General features: G+C 39.5%; 1 protein-coding gene across 10 annotated transcripts in view; it reads right to left on the bottom strand.

The window, feature by feature from the left end:
* Positions 1 to 20,516, bottom strand: part of NFIA (nuclear factor I A) — a 249,966-nt gene that overhangs the window by 113,425 nt on the left and 116,025 nt on the right. For 9 of the 10 annotated variants that reach the window (XM_030454807.1, XM_030454800.1, XM_030454803.1 and 6 more), the window contains exon 3: positions 2,461 to 2,526. The exons of the other annotated variant lie outside the window; for it this stretch is intronic. In XM_030454807.1, the coding sequence (XP_030310667.1) occupies positions 2,461 to 2,526 (66 nt within the window). The remainder of the gene's footprint in view (positions 1 to 2,460; positions 2,527 to 20,516) is intronic. 10 annotated transcript variants of the gene reach the window in all.

Genomic DNA, 20,516 nt, shown 5'->3' with positions numbered 1-20,516 from the left:
TACACCCTGGGTACACTGCGGGCTGGGGGTTGTTGTGTGCTGAGAACCAGCCCAGCTTCTGCCCAGGGGGGAGAAACCCCTTTAAGGCCTTAGACACCTTTGGAAAGAAAATCTCCCACACAGGCACTGCAAAGGGAGTGGAAGCAGTTAGGAGATTTCTGCTGTGGTGGGGAAAAATACCCTTTAGTAAAACTGAGAAAAAGCAAAATCCTTTTCCTGTTTAATTAAAAAAAAAAAAAGTACCTTTTGAGGGTCACCAGTAAAGTTCCAAGAATTCACTAAAAGCTTCTTTTACAAGCAAGACTCAGGCTCCAAATCAGAGATATTCAGTTTCACTAGGCTCTTACAGATTTTACATTATTTAACACTGATATTGCTGCTTTTCGGGGTGGTTTTGAGTAACAGGCTACCGTAGGACTGCAGGGTAAGAAGAACTGTGGGGTCTAATAACTATGGAAGAATATTATCTAAACATGAAGTAATAACATGCTTGGTGCCTAATGCATTCTAAATTATAATATGTTTTAATAAACATAGGCAACATATTCCCCACAAGGAAAAAAAAAAACAAACCAGAATTGGCAGAACAAAAATCACAGTTTAGTCAGTTCTTCTCTTAACCTTGCAATCCTTTGGCTACAAATTAGAATTTCTGTGAACAGGATTGATAAGGGAAATTAGGCACTGTCTTTCAGAAACGACAGAAATGTTTTCATAGACAAATGTTTAGAGATGAGCAGCACAAAACCTATCAAAATATGAAACCTTTCATATTTCGATGGGAGGAAAATAAAGGAACCCCAAAAGCCAAAATATTACCAGCCCGATCAGCCCTATGTCCTTTGATGCATGCTTATCTTTTAAAGTTTTGTAGGCACCTAAACCTCTCCCTCTTCCTTTAATTCTCTCTGCCATTTAAAACCTGGATGTAGTCTGGATGTGAACACAGCCCTTCAACCTTTGCTCAGTTGCTAATGAAACCCCCCAAAACCCACGCTGAACACGCACACGACTGTAGGGACACACTGCAAAAGATTTGAGGATCAACCAGTTAGCTGCTCTGTGAAAGGGCAATCACGTTTGTATTATTATTACAAGATACAGTATTTCCACACGAGATGGATTTAAATGTCCCAAAAATGGTGAGAGAGAGACAAAACCCTTCACACAAATTCTTTTCCATGTATGCACCCCAGGTCCCGGTACAGCGGATTTCCCCCTCTACATTTAGGTCTTAAAAAAACTCCAACTTGTTACGGATAAAAAGAAGTCAAGAAAAACTGATAATAATAATCACTTTCACTTTGGGGAGATACTGTTTCTAAGTCCTAAATGGAAGCAGTGAAACAAAAGAAAACTCAGTTGCTGACCGGCCAACAAAAATTGCCGAGGTCTACCCTACTGAAACACAAAACAGAGAAGCTGTTTCCTTACACACCTACTTATCCTTTCACATACATTCCCAACAGAAATTCCCTATTATTGAATGATTTTTTTTCAGGCTGCTCTACAGCGAAAGCCATTGATTCAGTAGAAGCTACTGCTTCTATTTTGAAACTCCTTCAGTTCAAAAAAAATATTAAAGTTCCCAAAAGTCACAGTCCTTCTGTTACTTCCAAATAAATCCAAGCCTCTGCCACCTGAAACAGTGGTATTCCAAAGGTACAGAGATGAAGGAGTAACAAGCTCTAGTTGAACCTCCATGCCCTGCCTACTCAGAGTATCTACAACCCTTAAAGCACATTGGTAAAAGAATACAACCAGTAGCACCCGTATCAGCCCTGCAGTGGGTACCTGCCTGGGGTATTGATAGGTATTTATAGCTGGTATTGATAGGTATTTGTAGGTATTTACACTCATTTCAGTCCTGCCCTGAATCTGCAATGTTTGGGAGTGTTGCTGCTCAGTTTTGCTTAGTAGATTTTTGCAGTAGAGAAGGGGTCTGCAGAAGTGCATTTCAAAGCAACCATTTTGTTTCGTGGGACTGTCTGAGATCCTGCACTCTGAAATCATGGCTGGTCACATACCCAAAGTTAGGCACTCCAGTGTGACATGTGAGAGCATCAATAAAAAATATGAAGTTAAAAGCAGACAGATAAAAATGAAAGTGATGAAGCACACACCCCTAGGGGGTCATGACTCATGGCCCAGGGACTGAAAGCCTTTGCTACGGAGGAATAAGGATAAGGGTTGCATACAGCAGGCTCTTTATGGCATCTCCCTAATTAAAATTATTTTTAGAAGAAAAAGAAAAAATGTCTCTCTCCAGGACTGGAGAAACAAATGCTACCTTAGATTAGTGAAAGAGTAGCATTTTAACTATGAGGAGAGTACACAACCTATTCGTAGCTATCCCATGTCTATTATTCTCAGTAAGTTTTTGAGACATAGGAAAAAAATATTTATAAATATAGGGGCTGTTTTAATATCCCAAAGCAGGAGCAGCAGGTAAGAACTTACCATTTTCTGGCTGGTCCTTAATATCAGCTTCACTTGGCTGGCTGGGACTTTCAGATTGACTTGAATCTGAAAAACATAAAATACAGCCAAAAATTACAGGGTCTGCTGTGGAAAATAGATCAGAGGCGCCAGACTTCCTCAAAAGGCTGAGAGTACAAACTGAGGACAGGAGTGTTGCACTAGGACATGATAATGGAAAAGTCCCGTGCCTAGGTAATGTTTTTGCTAGGAAAAAAAAAAAAGGGAATCTTGTTTACAGCACTACACAGAGTGCTTGGTGTGTGTTAGCATAAATTAAGCTTTGAGAATCCTTCTTTTTTAGAGAAGGCATATTTAAACTGCTCTCCTACATGTTTTTTATAATGCAGCCTCTATGTTGTATACAAACCAGAGCCTTAATCCAACACATAGTAAAGTCTCAAAACATATTTTCAAGCAGGCATCTAAAGGTAACTAAGCAACACTACAAAGTGGTGGAGATGGTTGTCTACACATTTCTGGAACAAAATCTGCAAAACTGATGGAAGAGCTGATTCTTGTCACACTTTTGGAGTGGTTACAGTACTATGGGATCACTGAAGTGTACGGCGTTGCCCCTGGTTTGCTGTGGCATAAATGAGACCAGACACTGGATGAACTGCTTCAGAACTTGTGCAAATAATGGGTCCTACAAACTCCCAGCTAACACTCTCCAACAAACACAATTTATTTGCCTAAAATAATAAAATGATCTATAAAAGCAAATGTGTAAATATGAGTGGTTTGCACTTTTTACACATTATTAACTTGAGTTTATGTGAAGGTGATTGCTCTTTGGTTCAAAAATTATTCTTAGTAGAAGCTTAGTCAAATAGTATTTTTCTTAATTATTCCTATTGCTATGAATCGGGGAAAAAAAGTCCTGTTACCTGTGTGAAGAAAATATTTTTATAAAAAATCCCTCAAATTACTCTTTTTGCAATTAATACAAATTGATTTTTTTTTTCCCCCTCATAAATAGTTCTGTACTTTTTTGATCCCATTAAAAAAGTTTTCTGCTGTGGAACACAAGTTAGGAACTGAAACCACTTGCTACTGCATCAAAACCACCCCCAGTCGTGGCAAACTGATTTTCTGACTCCACCTTGACTTTGCAGAGTTTAGAATTAGCTGTCTGAAATTTGACCACATTTCAGGGAGAAGTCAATGCAAGATCAAAAGGTCATGACACTTAACTGTGATTAAATTGAAAATCTTACTTCTACTGCAACAAAGTGATAACACCACCCCTTCTTTTTCTTTGAGGTATTAATAGTGCTGGAAGAAGCAGTACTACTAGTGACCTTGGGTCAAGCAATGCTAATTTATTGCTTTAAAAAGGTTCCTTGCTTTTAAGCAAATGAAGATTTTAATTACTGCAGAACACTATAACGAAAATGCCTATTTTAAATATTCAAATTTTTTTTTTTTTTTTACCTGCTGACTGTATACATTAGGTATCATTCAGAAGCTTAGAGGGCAATCTTGTATAAATTAAAAACTACACATAAAAAAAAGTGCTCACAAACCAAATTTTGATAAATTTCTGGGTATAAACATTCAGAATATTTAGCAAAAGAAGCTTCAATCCTGATACTTCTGTTCAAAATCAAAAGAATTCCCCTAAAAAGTGGTATATTTCCCATCGTGTTCAGAATCAATTTCCTCTCTTTTGTATTTATTAATTTTAATACTTTGTCCAACAAAGCTCAGTGGAATATTCTGACTTCAGCAATTTTGTTTTAAATATTGATCTTCTAAGCCATCTCTAACTGAAGCTAGAATCAGCGACAGCAGACAGATTACCAGCTAATATCCACACTGCTGTTACATTCTGGACACTAGATTTTGGCAAGAAGTTTTCATGTTTCCAATACCACAAAGGTAGAAACAAAAGTAAAATATTAAGAATGTAAAATATTCAGTTAAACATTCAAAGTCAACATTCAACGGGTTTCACTTTACAGGGCAGGCAAAAGGCTTTTGCTTTTTTTTTATTTAGGTTTTTCTTTTCCCCCAAGAAGCCAAGCTTTGGGGCTTTATATTTAAAGAAATGGGGTCGGGATTCCATAGAAATGTCTATCTTTGGACAAGTTACTGCAGAAATACAGGACGGGCAGCACGTTTTTCCCTTCCAGAATTCACCTGGATAAGGAGAAGCGGCGAGAGGGACGAGAGTTGGGTGGCAGTGGCAGGAGCTGGGCTGGGTGGCAGCCCCCAGGCTGGCACCTCGCCCCCAAGCACAGCCCTGCAGAGTCTGGGCAGCTCACAGAGTGGGAGCTGCTCCTGGATTTTGAGAAACAAAGTACTTTTGTTTGTGCTGAGTGCTGTTTTTCCAACACCAAAGCTAGTGGCACGAGAGAATCGCATACGGAATCTTAACTTTTCTCCCTTTATTACTCTGCCTACTGCAAAAACAGTTTTTCCTTCCTCTTTTTTTTTCCTGCAACCCACCCCCCTTCAGATGAAATTAAATACTAATTAAAAGGAAAAAAGGCAGAGGCTTTAAGCACTATTCTTCATGGAGAAGCACGGGGCCACAAAATGCAGGAGAAGGTAGAATTAAAACCAATCCGTACCGCGGTAGAGATCACAGGAGGCTACCGAAAACATGTCCTGGGCAAGCGTATGCTCAGCATTGTTATGCAAGGTGGCATCTTGTGGAAACCCCAGATAAGAAGACTGAGTTAAGGCACTTAGCCAAAATGTTTATATGCAGAATTTTGCTTCCCTGATTTTATTCAGATGCCGCAGATGATCCGGTACATATAAATGTGCCGCCACATGGTTAAGAGATTGGCAAAATCAGAGCCGTTGTATTTTACAGTCTTGCCTAGGACCACAGAGTCTTGCTCAGCCTCCACCGCTCGCTCTCTGCTTTTTCAGCAGTTGGCAGTAACTCCTGTCGGGGCTTTTTTTGTTGTTTTGCACGTGGAAACTTTAAAATTCCAGTTTTCTGAATGTTTAGCGTTTTGCGGGCTCGGCTACAACAGGAGGAGGAATGTCTGTCCTGCTGAGTCAGTTAGCCAAACAGGTGACCGTAGGAATAAATTAATTTTTGCCCATACATAATTGATATAAATGGAAGATCGTTTTCATAAGCATTTGCATTAAATCAATGAAATCACTTACTATAGAGCAGTTTAACAATTCATTTGATTTTCTCTTTTCTATATATTTGATAGCCACTCTTCAAAACAGTATACACTTTATGCCTATTTTCTTTAGCAACAACACTGCCAGTTAAATTCTACCACCTGCAATAATTAGAGCCATTGGAAAACATACAAAACAAAATATACAGTAGATGCGAGCCCCTCTTGAATCCACGGCCCCCTGTGGCAACGAGTTTCATTGGTGCCTTAAGCTAAGGCTGGTAGGAAGCCAAAGAATCTGTGTATTACAATAAAGTGCATGTTATTAAGGGGAGGATTTAAATGATTTCAGATGGAGTTGGAAATATTATAGTGAGGAACCACTACTAAGATTGCAGATTTTAAAAATAAATAAATTTAAAAAAACAGCCACCAAGGAATCTAGTTTTATATTTAAGGAAGCTTAACCTTGAATAGCACAATGGGTTTTACTTGGGGGCTTTTTTAGTTAAAGAAAAGTTAGTGGCTGGAATTTTTAACCCTGAACTAGCTGGAGTTTGAGTGATTCTTTACACTGGAGTCAAGGTTACTGGTCAAGAGAAGCTCAAGGAGATCTGGTATCAACAGGGAAACAGGATAAAATGCACGTTGAAGCTATTTCACTCTCTACTTCCAAGTACCAACCATGATTAAGGGATACAGAACAACCACCAACAAAACAGGTTAGTTTTTCTGAAGTAGCATTTCCTGCTACCTCTCTATTCCTATTTGCATCTGTTCCTTACGCTAATGCTACCCCAGCACACAGAGGTGGTTATGCCTGAGACCCCAGGTCTGCCTGATCTCCAGACATAAAGCAGACAAGGACCTTCACCTCCAGGATGGAAGCCCTGGGCTTTGCAATATGTGTTCTTCCTTTTCAGCTGCAGCAGGAGCACAGACGCCTGCGTGGAAGCAAGGCTCACGGCACTGGAAGGGAGCATTCCATTGTTTGGAAAGAATAAAACCTTCCCAGGAAAGTCTGGCCTGTGGACAGGACCAATGTCAACAGGACTGACAATGTTGTTCCTTTTTTTCTAGACCGTGACATAGACAGTGAAAAGCTGTTATGTTCCTCCACCAAAAATATCCCACTTTGAGTGTCACGGTTGGCACTTCCCGGTGCTAAACCACTTCGTGGATACTTGGCTGTGGAGAAACTGGACACTCTGGAGAAACTGGACACTCTCTGGAGCTCTAGCACTGTGTCCCCATGCCTTGTTTCCCAGGGTGTGTTGAATCCAGCCTGGGGTGGCACTGACCTACAGGGACTGACCTTACTGCCTGCTGGCCTGCCCCAAGGGAATGAATGGGTGTCAAGATGATTTTTTTACCTCTTTACTTCTTTTACCTCTGGCTTTACAGAGCCAGCCCCTGCCTGAAGACAGCAGCCATGTTGCTAACTCAGGTGCAGATGCATCTATCCTCTAAACAGCAAAGGTGATCCCCGCATCCAAAAAAAAAAAAGAGATGGGCAATGCCAGATGATCCAGGCTGTGCTGCTGCTGCCCATGCTGAGCCTGCTCTGCAGCTAAATAAAGCAGGTCCCTCTGCTGCTCTGCCAGCCCAGTACCTCGCAGGGGCACCACAGAAGTGCACAGCTTAAATTTTCCATTCGTGTCATGGGTTTTGTTGGTTTTTAGTTGTTTGTTTTGTTTTTTTTTTTGAGGGGAAGGAGGGAATATTGTATAATAAACTGACATATTTTATTCAAGTTTCAGAGTCCTATTTGTAATAAAATATTTATACGGCTGGGTTGTGTTCATGCAATAAATTTTTCATCTAGAATTTTGGGCATGGACTCAACCAAAGATTTATCAGGTTTAAAAAAAAAATAATCTAAATCATAGTCCTTGACATACAGTCTTACATGGTAAGCTTAAGAGATTTACAAACAGAAACCAGCACCAGGACTTCAGGCTTTTTTACACTTACTTTCCCTTCATTATACATTGTAATATAAACACGCAGGGATTGCTCTATATATGCTACCATTATTACTTATGGCTATTTTGGTGGCTCCTACTGTTTCTTTTAAGGAAGGCCTGGCTCCCCGTTTAACTTCAGCCATCGCTTTCAAGTCAACTTTTATAGGGAGTTCAAAGTGCTTCATTATCATCCACCTCACCATCACACATGTACGGATCCCTACCAGGTTTCCAGTTTTATTTCATACCTCCCTGTGAAGTAGACTCCATCCTTGCAGCTCTCAAATAAGGTTCTGCAGTGGTAAAATCCCTGCGGTGCCAGCTTGGGTTTTGGTTTTGTTGGGTTTTTTTGTCTTTTTTTTTTAATAAGGCGAGGACTCTTAATTCCTGTACACTGGGAAAGAGATTATCTTTGATAATGGAAATGTAAATCAAAGCTTGCTGTTGTTTATTCCAGACAGACATTTGTGTGTTAAGTCTGTTTATCAGGCAACACTTTGTCTAAGCCAGGAAGTAGTCAGCCTTTGTAACAAGATGTATGCAAATGATTTTCCCATGAGCCCTTGCCACAAAACTTTTGTGGCAAAAAAACCCTCCTTGTTACTTCACCAGTAAAGACGCTACTAAGCTACCCTGTAAGTAGACTAGCAACAAAACAGCTAGCTAGACTATGCTGATGAGTTTGAATGAGACCAAAACATGTGCCCACAGTCTGTTGCTGGGTATTGTAAGCAGACTTTGTGTATTACATCTGTTTATCAGGCAACACTCGGTCTGCTGGGGAGGCTTTGTACCAAGGTAGATGCAAACAAAGATCTCCAGAACTCCCCAGCTAACTTTTTTTTTTTTTTTTTGGAGGCTGAAATTCCCCACGACTTTCCTCCTCGTAGGAAATCATAATGGGAAACTTCACCAGGAGGCTGCGAGACCCTAAAGCTCTATCAAAATGGTTTCATTTTAAATCAACTTTCTTTGTTCTCACAAGCCCATAAATGATTAACTGCTATCGCTTGATAGCCTAGAATGTGGGGAATCTGTGTATTCCCATATTTGCTCCTTGATATTACAAACAAGTATTTGATTCACTTCTAAATGTTTGTTTTTAAAACAGTTTACAGCCTTTGATTCCTGCTTACTGATTCATTTCTGGAACATTTTCTATTTATTCCTTTGCAGTAGCAAACGTTAATTTTGACTTAATTCAAATTGTCATCAAAGGCTTCCTTAAGAAATCCCACAGCACAGATTTTATTTGTTATAATAAAATATTCTTAAAGTAAACATCATTCGACTGTGGTTGTGTTTTTTTTTTTTTTAATTCCAAGAGATACAAAAATCCCTTACCCAAAGGATTCAAATTGGTTCAGCCCTTTTTCCTAGACAAAATAAACACTTTAGGACTTTACTTGTTTGTATTCTCCTCAGTGGTGCTGTATGCATCACCAGCTAAAAACAAAGAAACTTTTAGCTGCTCAGACAAAATGCAGAAGCTCCCCAAACAACGAAGCGGGGGGGTGGGGAAGCATTCAGAAAGTCTGACAGTCCATTCAATATAGGGATGATGGCCATAATGCATCCAGGGTCCCCTTGCTAATTAAATATGCATTGGCACAGTTTTGATCGATGCAAGCCATGGATCAGATGACACACCTGCAAAATCTTGAGCCCAGAGCTCCCAGGAAAAGGAAAATACAGGCTGTCTCCTTATCTTTGTTTTCAAAGGCTCTCAATTTCTGTGCTTAGATATCTAATTTAATTCTCTCACCCCTCAGCAAACTGGATTAGGAAAGTCAATACTGCCATTGTGCATCGACAGGAACACACAGCTTTCCTTTTATTCAATTTAGCCATGACCTTTAGACAAAGATAATGACAACTGTCTAAAAGTAAGGTAAGGCCTTAAGGAAGACCCCTCAGCGGGGCCCCTCTCGCTTCCCACCGCTCCTCCACCCGGGAAGAGCCCACCAGAGCAGGCATGGAGCAAACTCAAAAATTAATTCTCTCCCCAGACTGAAACGACCAGCTTGGCTGAGCAGCACCCTGAGCCACCGAGGGCTCCATCCCACTCCGAGGAGGTGGACACCAGGACGACAGCCAGACCCTGGCCAGCCCTTTGCCGAGCGGTGGCAACATCCATGGAGGAAGCGCGTGTGCCAACGGCGAACGCCGAGCGCTCGCACCAAGAGGGACAGTGCTGGCCTATTTTTTTTCTGTGGCTGTTATGGAAACAGCGAAATGGAAGGGTCGGGCAAGTGTCGGCGGTAGCACTAATTTCTAATTTCTGGCTCTGATACTTGGGAGGAACTGTAATCCTAGAGCTAAGGGCACGGCGCGGAGAGCCAGGCGCAACCGCGCTTCGCCGCGGCAGGAGGAACGGGCTCGAGGATTTTCCTGGAGCTGAGCTGAAGCCAATGGAAACCACGTTACTTTCTGATAGGTCTCACATCAATATTTTTCACCAGCCTTCCTACCTTAGATAGCATCTTTCTAATACATCTGCAAGGCAAGGACAGAGCACATGCTCTAAGCTAACGAATGGCTATCAGGCGGTAATCCACTTTGGTACCTACAGATACAGGTTGGACCTGGATCAGTGGCTTAGGGATATAAAAATTCATATTCATTCAGCAGCCCAGCTCCACAAAATGTTAGCTTCCATGCTGCACAATGTTTAATTCTGCAGTATTTTTTTTTTTTAGCTGCATTTAAAAATACACTTGGCATTTCTAGCTGCGGACCAATATTCTTCTCATGTCTTTTTATACAGATTTGGAGGGAAAGATATTTGTAATGGAAAAAAAATATGTGCAAAGTTGGATTGCTAAGTTTCTGTAATCTTGGGAAATAAAAAAAAAGCAGCCTATGTAAAAGCTACAAGAAACCATATGGATCAACAAGAGCTGCCCTCATATCCCTGGGAAATATAAATTAACCTACATTTCATCACCATAAACCCCAAAATAAAAAAATCTAATTAGAGTCTCTACCCTCAGATTCACTTCTAGAAAATTTGCTTATCCCCCTCACAAAATGATTTACAGTACTTACATCCATTTCTTCAGAGTGATTTAAATTTATTGAATCATTTCAATTTTTAGAGAGCTTCCATTTGGATCTGTATGGGTTTCTAGACATATGTGGTGCTCAGTTATTTAAAATTAATTGCAGTACAATAATTTTAAATTGCTTCACACTATACGAATCTCAAGTGCTTTGAAATATTTGAACCATTCTATTTAGAAGCCATCAAACTTCTGAGCACATGCATCAAAGAGTTGTTTTAAAAGCCAAAGGGCTGCACTGATGATCCCAAAGAGCAGGTGAGCATGGCTCTGGGCATGCTCGGTGCACACGGGTCTGAATTTATAGAACAATTCAACAAATTTTGCCCAACTGTCAATCTTTAAATAACAAAACTAGATTCTGTAATCATTTCAATCCACTAAAAAATTTTCTAAAACTAGAAAAGCACTGTTATAAAATAATGGTACACATTAAAACTATTATTACTCCTAATGTATATTTATAGAACACCTTTTTATCCTGGAAATTAAAACATCTTATTAACATTAAACTAAGCTTTACAATACCTCTGTGGGAAAGGTGAGCATAACTATGCCCACTTTATGCAGGGCTGAAGGAGGCACATAGAGGTTAAGTGATTTACCTTCAGAGGCACAGTTACTAAAAAGAGTAAAAAGCACAGGGCTGAGCTCTCAAGGCACTGCCCTGGATAATAAAGTATCATTCCCTCCGATCCAGCCATCGCAATGGCCACGGCACTGACCATTTTAGGATCCTTGAACTACATTATATGGAAAATTACTTGGTTAGAGAGGATCCAAAGTCACCTAGAAGGGGTATTTCCAGTCACTCAGCTTCTCTTTTGCATACTTTCTTTTTCTCTTATTCGGTAATTTGAACAACAAGAAGTCATTTCTACATTTGTCTCCGGAGTATTTTCCAACTCAATTTTACAATAACAACAACAGTACTGAGGGTGACTAAATAGCTGCTTTTGCAAAGCCTGACTTTATGTATAAAGACAAGTGAAGATGAAACTGTGTGATGAGAAGATTCTGGAAGCTTTGCTCAAAGTCTCCAGGTCTGCTTCTACGCAGTTTTACACTGGTGAGTAAACCAACATCAGCAAAGCAGGATTATGTCCACCATATGGTGAGACTCCATTGGCGGTCGTACAGTCACCCAATTAATCTCTATCCCCCACCATCCCCTTGTTATTTATTTGTTGTGACAAACTCATCCTTTTGGGACCCAAGGCAGAGAGCTGTGTATTCCCAGGCTATTCTCCTCAGTGCCCATCCTCATTCTTTATCCACGCTACCCAAGCAGTAGCTGGCGGTCTGGTACCTCTCCTGGCCAAGATGCACGGTGCTACAAGGTCACAACCAAGGAGGGTTCTCTTCATTTTTTGTAGCAGGCAGGAATAAGAATTTTTTTCAAACCTGCCCTTCATCAAAAAGCCAAATAAAACCCGTGCCTTGACAATGAGCACAGACTTAAACTGCTTTCCAGAGCTTGCCTCTTTACATCACACGAATAACAGAGCTGCTTCTGGAGACCATCAGAGTGTTTGTGTTTTTCAGTTTGTGCATCTTGCTATGTTCTCTCTGCAGCCTGAGCCATTGAAGACTTTGTCAGCCAGCAAAAACAAAGAAAAACCCTCCCACGATCAACAAACTGGGTGAAAACCATGACCTCCTCCTTTTTTAACCTCTCTTTTCTTTCTCTGCAAAGAGAGGTGTAGAATTTGTCCTATGGTTAACCAAAAATTCAAGTAGGAATCCATCCATCAAACAGAATACTTAAAAAAGAACTAATATCTTCAAGAATGGGCCCATTTTCCCCACTAAGGATTATTCTATTTCACACAGGGGAAAAGGATGGCAATAATAAAAACGTGTGATTAAGGAATAAACAGAAGTTGGGGTTTTTTTGTCAATAATATATTAATACCAAGTTACAGATGGGGCAATCTGAACCAAATTTTGGTACTTTTTTTTTTTTTACTGTGGATCTATACTAGCAGCCCTATTTTCAAAACTTTGGTTTTTATGTACCTTTCACCTTTCCATTTCAGCCCCTGTTAAATACATGTTCCGTGGTCAATTTTGTGTTATTACCTTTTTTTTTCTTTTTTTTTTTTTTTTTATCTTTTCCTTGTTCTGTGCAATCTGAGGAGTTTGACATGGCTTGTGAAAATTTTCCATTTCAGTTTTTCTTAAGCTTTATGCAAAATTAAACTGCTGGCAAAATTACAGAGCTGTATACAATTATACAGGAGAAAAAGCTGCTCCACAGTTCCCCGTTCCTCCACCCTTACCTTCCTCTCTCTTGCCTTTCCTTCTGAAAACAAATGCAGAAATATTGCCACCAAACCAAAGCCTTTTTTGAACTGAAAAGTCAAGAGCATTTGCCCACAAAGAACTGCCACTGATTTCTGCTCAGAGGATATGTTTCTACTCTCACAATATTGTAGACTGCGAAGGAGAACAGAGAATTAAATAAATAAAAATATTAAATAAATAAATAAAAATCAGGATGTGTTTTGTTGCATCAGTATCATGTTGGCATCAACAACAGAGGCTCGGGCAGAAAAAAAAAAAGCAGCCTTTTGGTAGGCAGCCTCCTTGCTCTGTGTTTCTGCTGTGCTTGCAAGGCAGGCAAGTGGAAGATGAAGTTAAAACTCAGAGAGAAGTCAAGTAACATCCTGCAGGCTCGGTACAGAGCCACCACACTGAGCTACAGCTAAATCCAAGGTACCATGGCCATAAATAATGGAGAAATTGAACTGTATCTGCATCTCTAAGGACAGTGGATCATTATATGAAAGAGTTGGGCATATGTACACAAGGTAGGATTTCCTCTCTCACACACATTGCAAATTATTAAGCTTAATTGTGTTGCTTCTGAAAATACAACCTAAAATCTACTTTCACTTGGTCCAGTGCTGCAAAACTAAATTTTGAGAAAGAAAATTAAAATCAGAAAAGTCCAGAGCTCTCAAACCTTATGTCTCAAACCACTGTGTAGATAAAATTTAATCAAACTTTTAAAGCCATGGTTATGATCTGATGAACAGACAGCTTGACTTGATTACATTTTTAAGTTTCAGTTTCTATTTTTGTTTTAAGATGAAAAAGATCATAGAGTGTCAGAAATTTGAATACTGAATAGCAAAAGCTCTTGCAGGTTTAGAAAGCATATAGAAAAGCTGGCAAAAGAAAATGCTATTCCATTGCCACCATCTGCTTTCTGGCATATTGAAGAAACTTTACTAACAGCAACATTTTCTTGCATTAGAATATCTGCTAATTAGTTTTGTTGTAATTTTTTTTTTTTTTTTTTTTTTTTAACTACCTTTTACACAGAAGGCAAATAGCCAGGTTTTTTTGCCTGGCTACACCTTACACCACGTCTGATAACATTTTCACATTAAGTTCAGTTTACCTCACATTCGTTCGATCAAAATCCTATCTTTAGCATAGTCAAAGCCTGCAAAAACTTTGCCTTGCTGAGACTAAAGAAAAAAACATCAAACATACGAAGTGTTAAAAATCGCTGAATAACTCAAAGGAAAAAAGATAATTTTGAAGGCGTTTTGGCTGAAATCTATTTTCCTTTGAATTGCATGAGTGTTTTAAAATGTTAAAAACACTACAGAGTGACTAATGAATGTAAAAGAATGATAAAGAGTATGGGTCCAGTTATCAGTGATGTGCCTAAAACAAAATAATTTTGGACAGTCTGCCATGCAAATATTGACTAAAATGTCATAAATAATGTCTGCAACAAAGGGAATCCTGCAAAGGAATACTCTGTTGTACTTAATTCATTGTGACTGTGTCTTTTAGCAAGCAGCACGTTACAGAGCCTGAAAACTTCAGTTGGACAAAAAAAGCTAAAATTTTCCAAATAAAAATATTACTAATGTGGTGGCTTGGTTTGGTTTTTTTTTTCTTCAGATACAGACCTTCCAAAAAGTTAAAGGTACAGTGTTACATTTGGAAAAGGGTTCACTCAGAAGCTGACTTTTGAAAAGAAATAAAGCAGTTGTCCAAAAATTAAAAATAGAACAAATGCAGCCACCTCATTTACTTAGGAATACTTCCTCTGCCACTTTTAACAGTCTTTTCACCATTTTCTGGCAGGGCAGAGGCTTTTTACAGGTCTTTATTTCACTGTACTGAAATAAAATAAAAAGACATAAGCTCTACCACTGCTCAGGACCAGAGCTGAGAGATGGCAAAGATTCTGTTCAAGCACTTGTTAGGACATAATTCTGTCTCGGTTGCAGAGTCCAACTGGACTCCACATGTCAGGTTAGAAATCAAGATGCAAACCTGAGAGAATGGTCACAATACACATTTTTGTATAAGGCAAAGTAGGAAGTAAGGCCTCAGAAACAACTTTCAGAATCTGAGGTTTTTAGTAATTTTGTTACTTTTTAATATTAAAATATGAAGCCAAAATAAGGACCAACATGGGAACTTGCATTAACTACTCCAGCTCACTTGCATCTACACTGATATATTGTGCTATGTGTAAACACAAACAACCCAGTAACACTTTCTGACAGTCTACTGAAAAAATTCAACTATCAGGGCTACAAGAAACTCTTTCACATGTGTTTAATAAACTTAATTTCTTAGAAAGGAGACAGACGAGAAATAACAAAGGTATTTTACATTTCTAAAGCATCTTTCATCCAAGATCAAAGAACTTGATCATCAACACTAATTCTCAAATTACTGTTTGAAACAGAAGTACTATTAAACTCATTTAATCTTTATCTAACTTGATCTTTTTTCTTTATAAAAATCTAGTTACTGTAACAGCTCCCTAGGTCAAGCACGACTCTATAGGTTAAGTGACTTGAGTAGAAATACTTACTAGATTAGTAGCAGAACTGATGATCACCATGTTCAGGAGTCAAGAACCCTAAACCCTTTCTGCTTTCTGGGCTAACTAAAAATATATGCAAACTGACTTAAGGAGGACTAAAAAACCCCTCTAGAATCATGGGATTGAGGTCCCACCAAAGTAAGGGAAGTACCTGCAATCAGCAGGGATTTAAAACAGCTGGAAGGAAATGCTGTTGTGGTGTAGGAGAGATGGGCAGACCAACAGGTGTGTGAAGGCAACAAATCATATGTAAAGGGAATGTGAGTTATTTTCAGAACCTTTTGGAAAAAACTAAGTCCAGCTTTCTTAACAAAGATGAAAAGTCTCAGTAAGAAAGGAAAACACTGGCAGAGAGAAGTGCTGCCTGCTGGCACTGTGCAGGGCTCAGAAAAAACACGGGCTTCCCGGCTGCACCATGGGTCACCCACAGAAAGATTGGTGGGGTACAAGGCAAAGTCTGAGGTCAAAGAATTTGTTTAACACTAAACTTTAACGATTATTTAAAAATAAATTACAGGCTGTGTTACAAACCATGTAATTCAGTCTCTGGGCCAAGTTTTTCTCTTGACATAACCCAACTGGAATTACAGTGGGGATAAATTTAGCGCAGTGTTTTCAAAGGGCTCTTTTTCTTATCATTCCTGCAATCAGGCTGCATGTGTCTATAAATGATATTTTCTTGTCTGCTTTGAAACAAGGATGAAAAGTTATCTCCTCTGTTGTGCTGCCCCAGAGAACACCGTACGCTCTGTGAACATGCACAGGACCTACTTTTGATAAAAGCAGCCCCTGGTTTTGAGAGGTGTGTTTTAGAATCCTTTGTGATTTTGCAGCAGAGGAACTGTTGGACAATGAAGAAAAACATTTCAGCTCCCCTGAAAGTTTGGCTGTTCCTTTTCAAACAATACAACACAAGATTTGGGACATACTGCTGACACAGCAACATCAGTGCCTCAAAGAAACTGTGGGAAATGTCAAATTTATGGTCCTATGGGTGATTGGTGGAAGGTTCCCCCACCCCCCCCCTTCAGCAAGCCTCTGTCAAAAACAGAGCCTCTAGAAAGTTTTTGGCTACGTCCCAGCAAAGCAGAAGGAAGCTGTATCCCACACTTCCCTTGGGACTTAATGAAATATACAGCCTCTGGGCTTCTTTCAATTTGGTCTTTCAGATTGCTAAACCAGTGAAAGAAGGATCCTAGCTGTCACAAACGTCACATGTTTGGGGTCACCTGCTGCTCGGGGGTTCTCATGCCAGTTGTTGACATAATAAGCACCCCTTACACTTTAATTACAATTCACAGTGTGCAAACTCTGCAATCTGCTTTAAGGCAGACAGTCTTTTAAATCAACACTAAATTCTACTACTGTTCGAGCAGAAATGGGACCAAAAAGATGTCCAGCTGACTGAATAATTGTATTCAAATATTTGTGATCCTGAAGAAAAAGTAAGCACCACCCAGTGAAAAGAGCAACTGTATTGCCTGTAACACTTCAGGAAGCGTGGCTAAAACTAGACTTGCTCCTCTCAGTCACGCAGACAACGCACGTGAGATGTTTCCATTTGGTGAGCTCTTTCTTTCTGCAGCTCCTGTGAGCACAAACCTGAGCACCCAGCTGTGTTTGTTGGGCTGGACACAATGCCGGACGCTGGGATCGTCGATGGGAGGGAAATTCTCAAGCCCTCTTACTAGGAATTTCAACAGGACTTGTGCAACGAAAGCCTAAATGGGAAGATGTGTTTGTTTTATACGGGAATGCTTTATTTAGTCCAGTACAAGAAACATTGGGTCTACTTAAAAATACTTATTACTTTGAGAAAGAGATGGGAGTCCTTTAGTTTCCTTGACCACTACCTCTTTTTAAACTCTTACTCCTAATAAAGACATATCAAGATCACCAACTTAAATAAATTATACCATCCAGAGAGGAAAGAAGACTCCTTATATGCTAGAGAAATTCCATTTTAGCATCTGTGCATCTAAAAATGCCTCCAGTCAATTATATTATTTACAATGCCTTGGTTGAATCCGTATTTTCTCAGGGAAAGAAAAAGAACACGAGAGGGGACGTGCACTCTGGGATACATCTAGAAGAATTTCAACTCTCTCTCTGTTAGAAACACTGTTAACTCATGGGCTGATGGTTCTGGATCCCACTGTCCACACAGGACAGTGTTCCAGTTTCCTGGTGGCAGCTGAAGCCCCAACAGCTGCGAGCTCTCCTAGAAACAAAGGAGAAATCAACAGCACAAAAGGATGGCCGATTCCTATCTGTTTATCTTTTTTGTTTGTTTTTTTTTAATCCAATGTCTTTGGCCATAGGAGAATACTGCTGCTGTCCAAATGACTTTGGAGAGAAAAAACCCAATGGGTTTTCATCATATTCAGTAGGTGAGTGCTGGTGAGCTGCTCTTTTCCCCTTGGCCAAAAGAGACACAACCTCCTCCTGCCACCTCTCCCTCCTCACTCTCTGTACCCACAACCTCAGATCAACTCAAAACGTTTTGAAATTATCATCAGACTGTGAAGCCCTTCAATGAAAATCTATAAAACAAATTTACAGCGTGCATTTGTATGTATTATACATATACTTAGAAGAGGATTTATTACTTAGCTGACCTTTGAAGCGCTGATATTTTTAGATCCAAAAAAAATGTGTGTTGATTGTACTCCAACCCAGTCCCCTTACAATGTCCCAACTCCTTGATATCTTACTACAGGAAAGATAGTTACAATGAATTTTTATATTTCAGCACATGAGAAGATAAGATTAGACAGTAGGGACATAAAAGCAAACTGCACCACATAAAAGATAAGTTTCTCAAAGTTACAATTTACACCAAACGTTACAGATGAAAATGTTCAAAGCTATTTTTAGGGCCTCATGCTGGTCCCATTATAGACCATGGGAAGACTGTAAAGGAGCAGCACTACCTTTTACCTAATCACTTCTCCCCATATCTATAAACCTCTTGGAACACAGAAAGTATTAATAATATTAAAGCTATTACTAATTCCCATTACCAGCCAGGTGTCTCAGTAACCTGGTCCCAAGGCAGTACGTGCTGCACAGACCTCACCACCCATGAGGATTGTTCCTACTCTAATGGCATTATCTACAACCTGAGCAACTCATCCCAAAAGGTAAATAAGCATTTGATTTCCCCCTGCCCCCTCTTTATGCTCCTGTTTACCTCTGTACACTGTCTCAGCATTATTTAAAAAAAATTTTTACAATATTTTTAAGGGCACAGGTGCAACAGCAGAAAAATAATCCATTGCAAAGCAAAGTTTCTACCTTGGTGGCCATCCCCCTCATCTGGCTGAGCCCTCCTTGGTGTCAGAAAAACAGAGTGTTTAGCAGTGTAAGGCAAGGCTCCCACTAACATGCTCAGAAGTGATTTTTCCATCACGGCTTAAGCATATTTTCTATTTTCTTTCTCAAACTTAATCATCTCTAAGGACTATTTCTATGAATAGTCTCAAATTTCAGCCACTTCTGATGAAGCCCTTCACACACAAAGTGTTGCTAGAAATGTCTGACAAGGGAAAAGTGATTTTTCCCCCTACTATACAATTACTAAAAACATATGGTGGAAGAGATGCTGTGCAAACCTGGAGTGTGGTCTGTTTTCCACAAACACGAGGGAGGAAAAGTTGCAGCCCCCACCATGGGATTGTAAAAGAAGGAGCAATGATGGAAACTATTTTGAAAACTTAACTCCATCAGCCAAAGCAGTAAAGAGTAAGCTCAGACACAAAATTACATCGAGACTGAATCAACCCCGCTCTCAGTATTTGTGGGTGTGAGCTGTATACAGAGTGTTTGGTGAAGCCCAATTCATGTTCAAAAGAAAATTAAACCAAAGAATAAGTTATTAAAAGGAGCCTTTGAAGCAAAAAGCAATGATGTGTGAAAGACAGAACCAGAAGAGTTTATTTAAACACACAGCACAGAAAACAGGGAAAACAGAAATTAGGAAATTAGTAGAACAGTCATGAAGGCACCCAGCAGCCTTTCTCTGGTACTAGAAGTTCTTATATCTATGAATATTTTATCCAGATTCAACTATCTTTTTCAAGTCCTTCCTATCAAAATTCCAGACATTTTCTTCAATAAAATCAGAAAAGTGATTCAAAATGTATTGGTAGAAGATATAAAATGAGCTGTGTGTGGATATTACAAAGGATCTAGGAACCTTACACCCTTTAGATCTGCTTATTTAACTATTTAGCAGCACAATTTAGAATTTGCATATGACTGGTTTGATGCCAAAGCATAAGAATAAAGCATGAATATCTCCCTCCTCCTATGAATTTCAAACTCAGGTTTTTTTATCTTGCTCCTTAAATGTGAACTGCATTCCCGTCCTAAAATTACAATGTAGCCCATAGTCTACTTTTAGAAAAGTGTATGTAAGGTTTTAAATATTTTGCTTTTCTGTTCCCTGAAACTTCCTCTCAAAAATAAATAATTTTCTGAATGTTCTCAGAAATCAAAAATCCAAAAGAGGATTTTCTCCATATAGCAAACCCAAATCTAAACATGTCTAAAACTGAAAAAAAGCTATAAAACACAATTCCTCATTGCACTGCAGTGCCCAGTGACTCTCAGTGACTACAAGAACCTGGCCTGTTCTCTTACAACAGCTTTCTCATCTTGGAGAAGCTGTGAAAATAATTTCTGTGATACAATCAGTCCATGCAAGTACAGATCCTTCCTTCTACTGTTTCCTAACTTCTCTCTGCATCACTTTGTTGTGGTGGCCTTGCTAGGGAATTATGGATGCACCATGCCCATCCCAGTAAGGTGGGAGTGCTCATCCTACTGCCTAACTGAGGTGTCTGCAGTCCTCAGTCAGCACATGACTGCAGAGCTCTTGTTTGTCTAGATACTAATTTTATTACAGCAGGCTAAATAAAACAGGAGAATGGGGAAGGGAGGCAGAGGGAAGGCAGCCAGAAATATTACGGAGGTTTATACAGTCATGTTTTTATTTATGAGACCTGAAAATCAAAAGTTCTGGGCAGAAGGGATGGTGCAATGAAAC

This window comes from Calypte anna, chromosome 8 (assembly GCF_003957555.1).
Source record: "Calypte anna isolate BGI_N300 chromosome 8, bCalAnn1_v1.p, whole genome shotgun sequence".
Lineage (NCBI taxonomy): Eukaryota > Metazoa > Chordata > Aves > Apodiformes > Trochilidae > Calypte > Calypte anna.
This window is presented reverse-complemented; position numbering and strand designations above follow the sequence as displayed.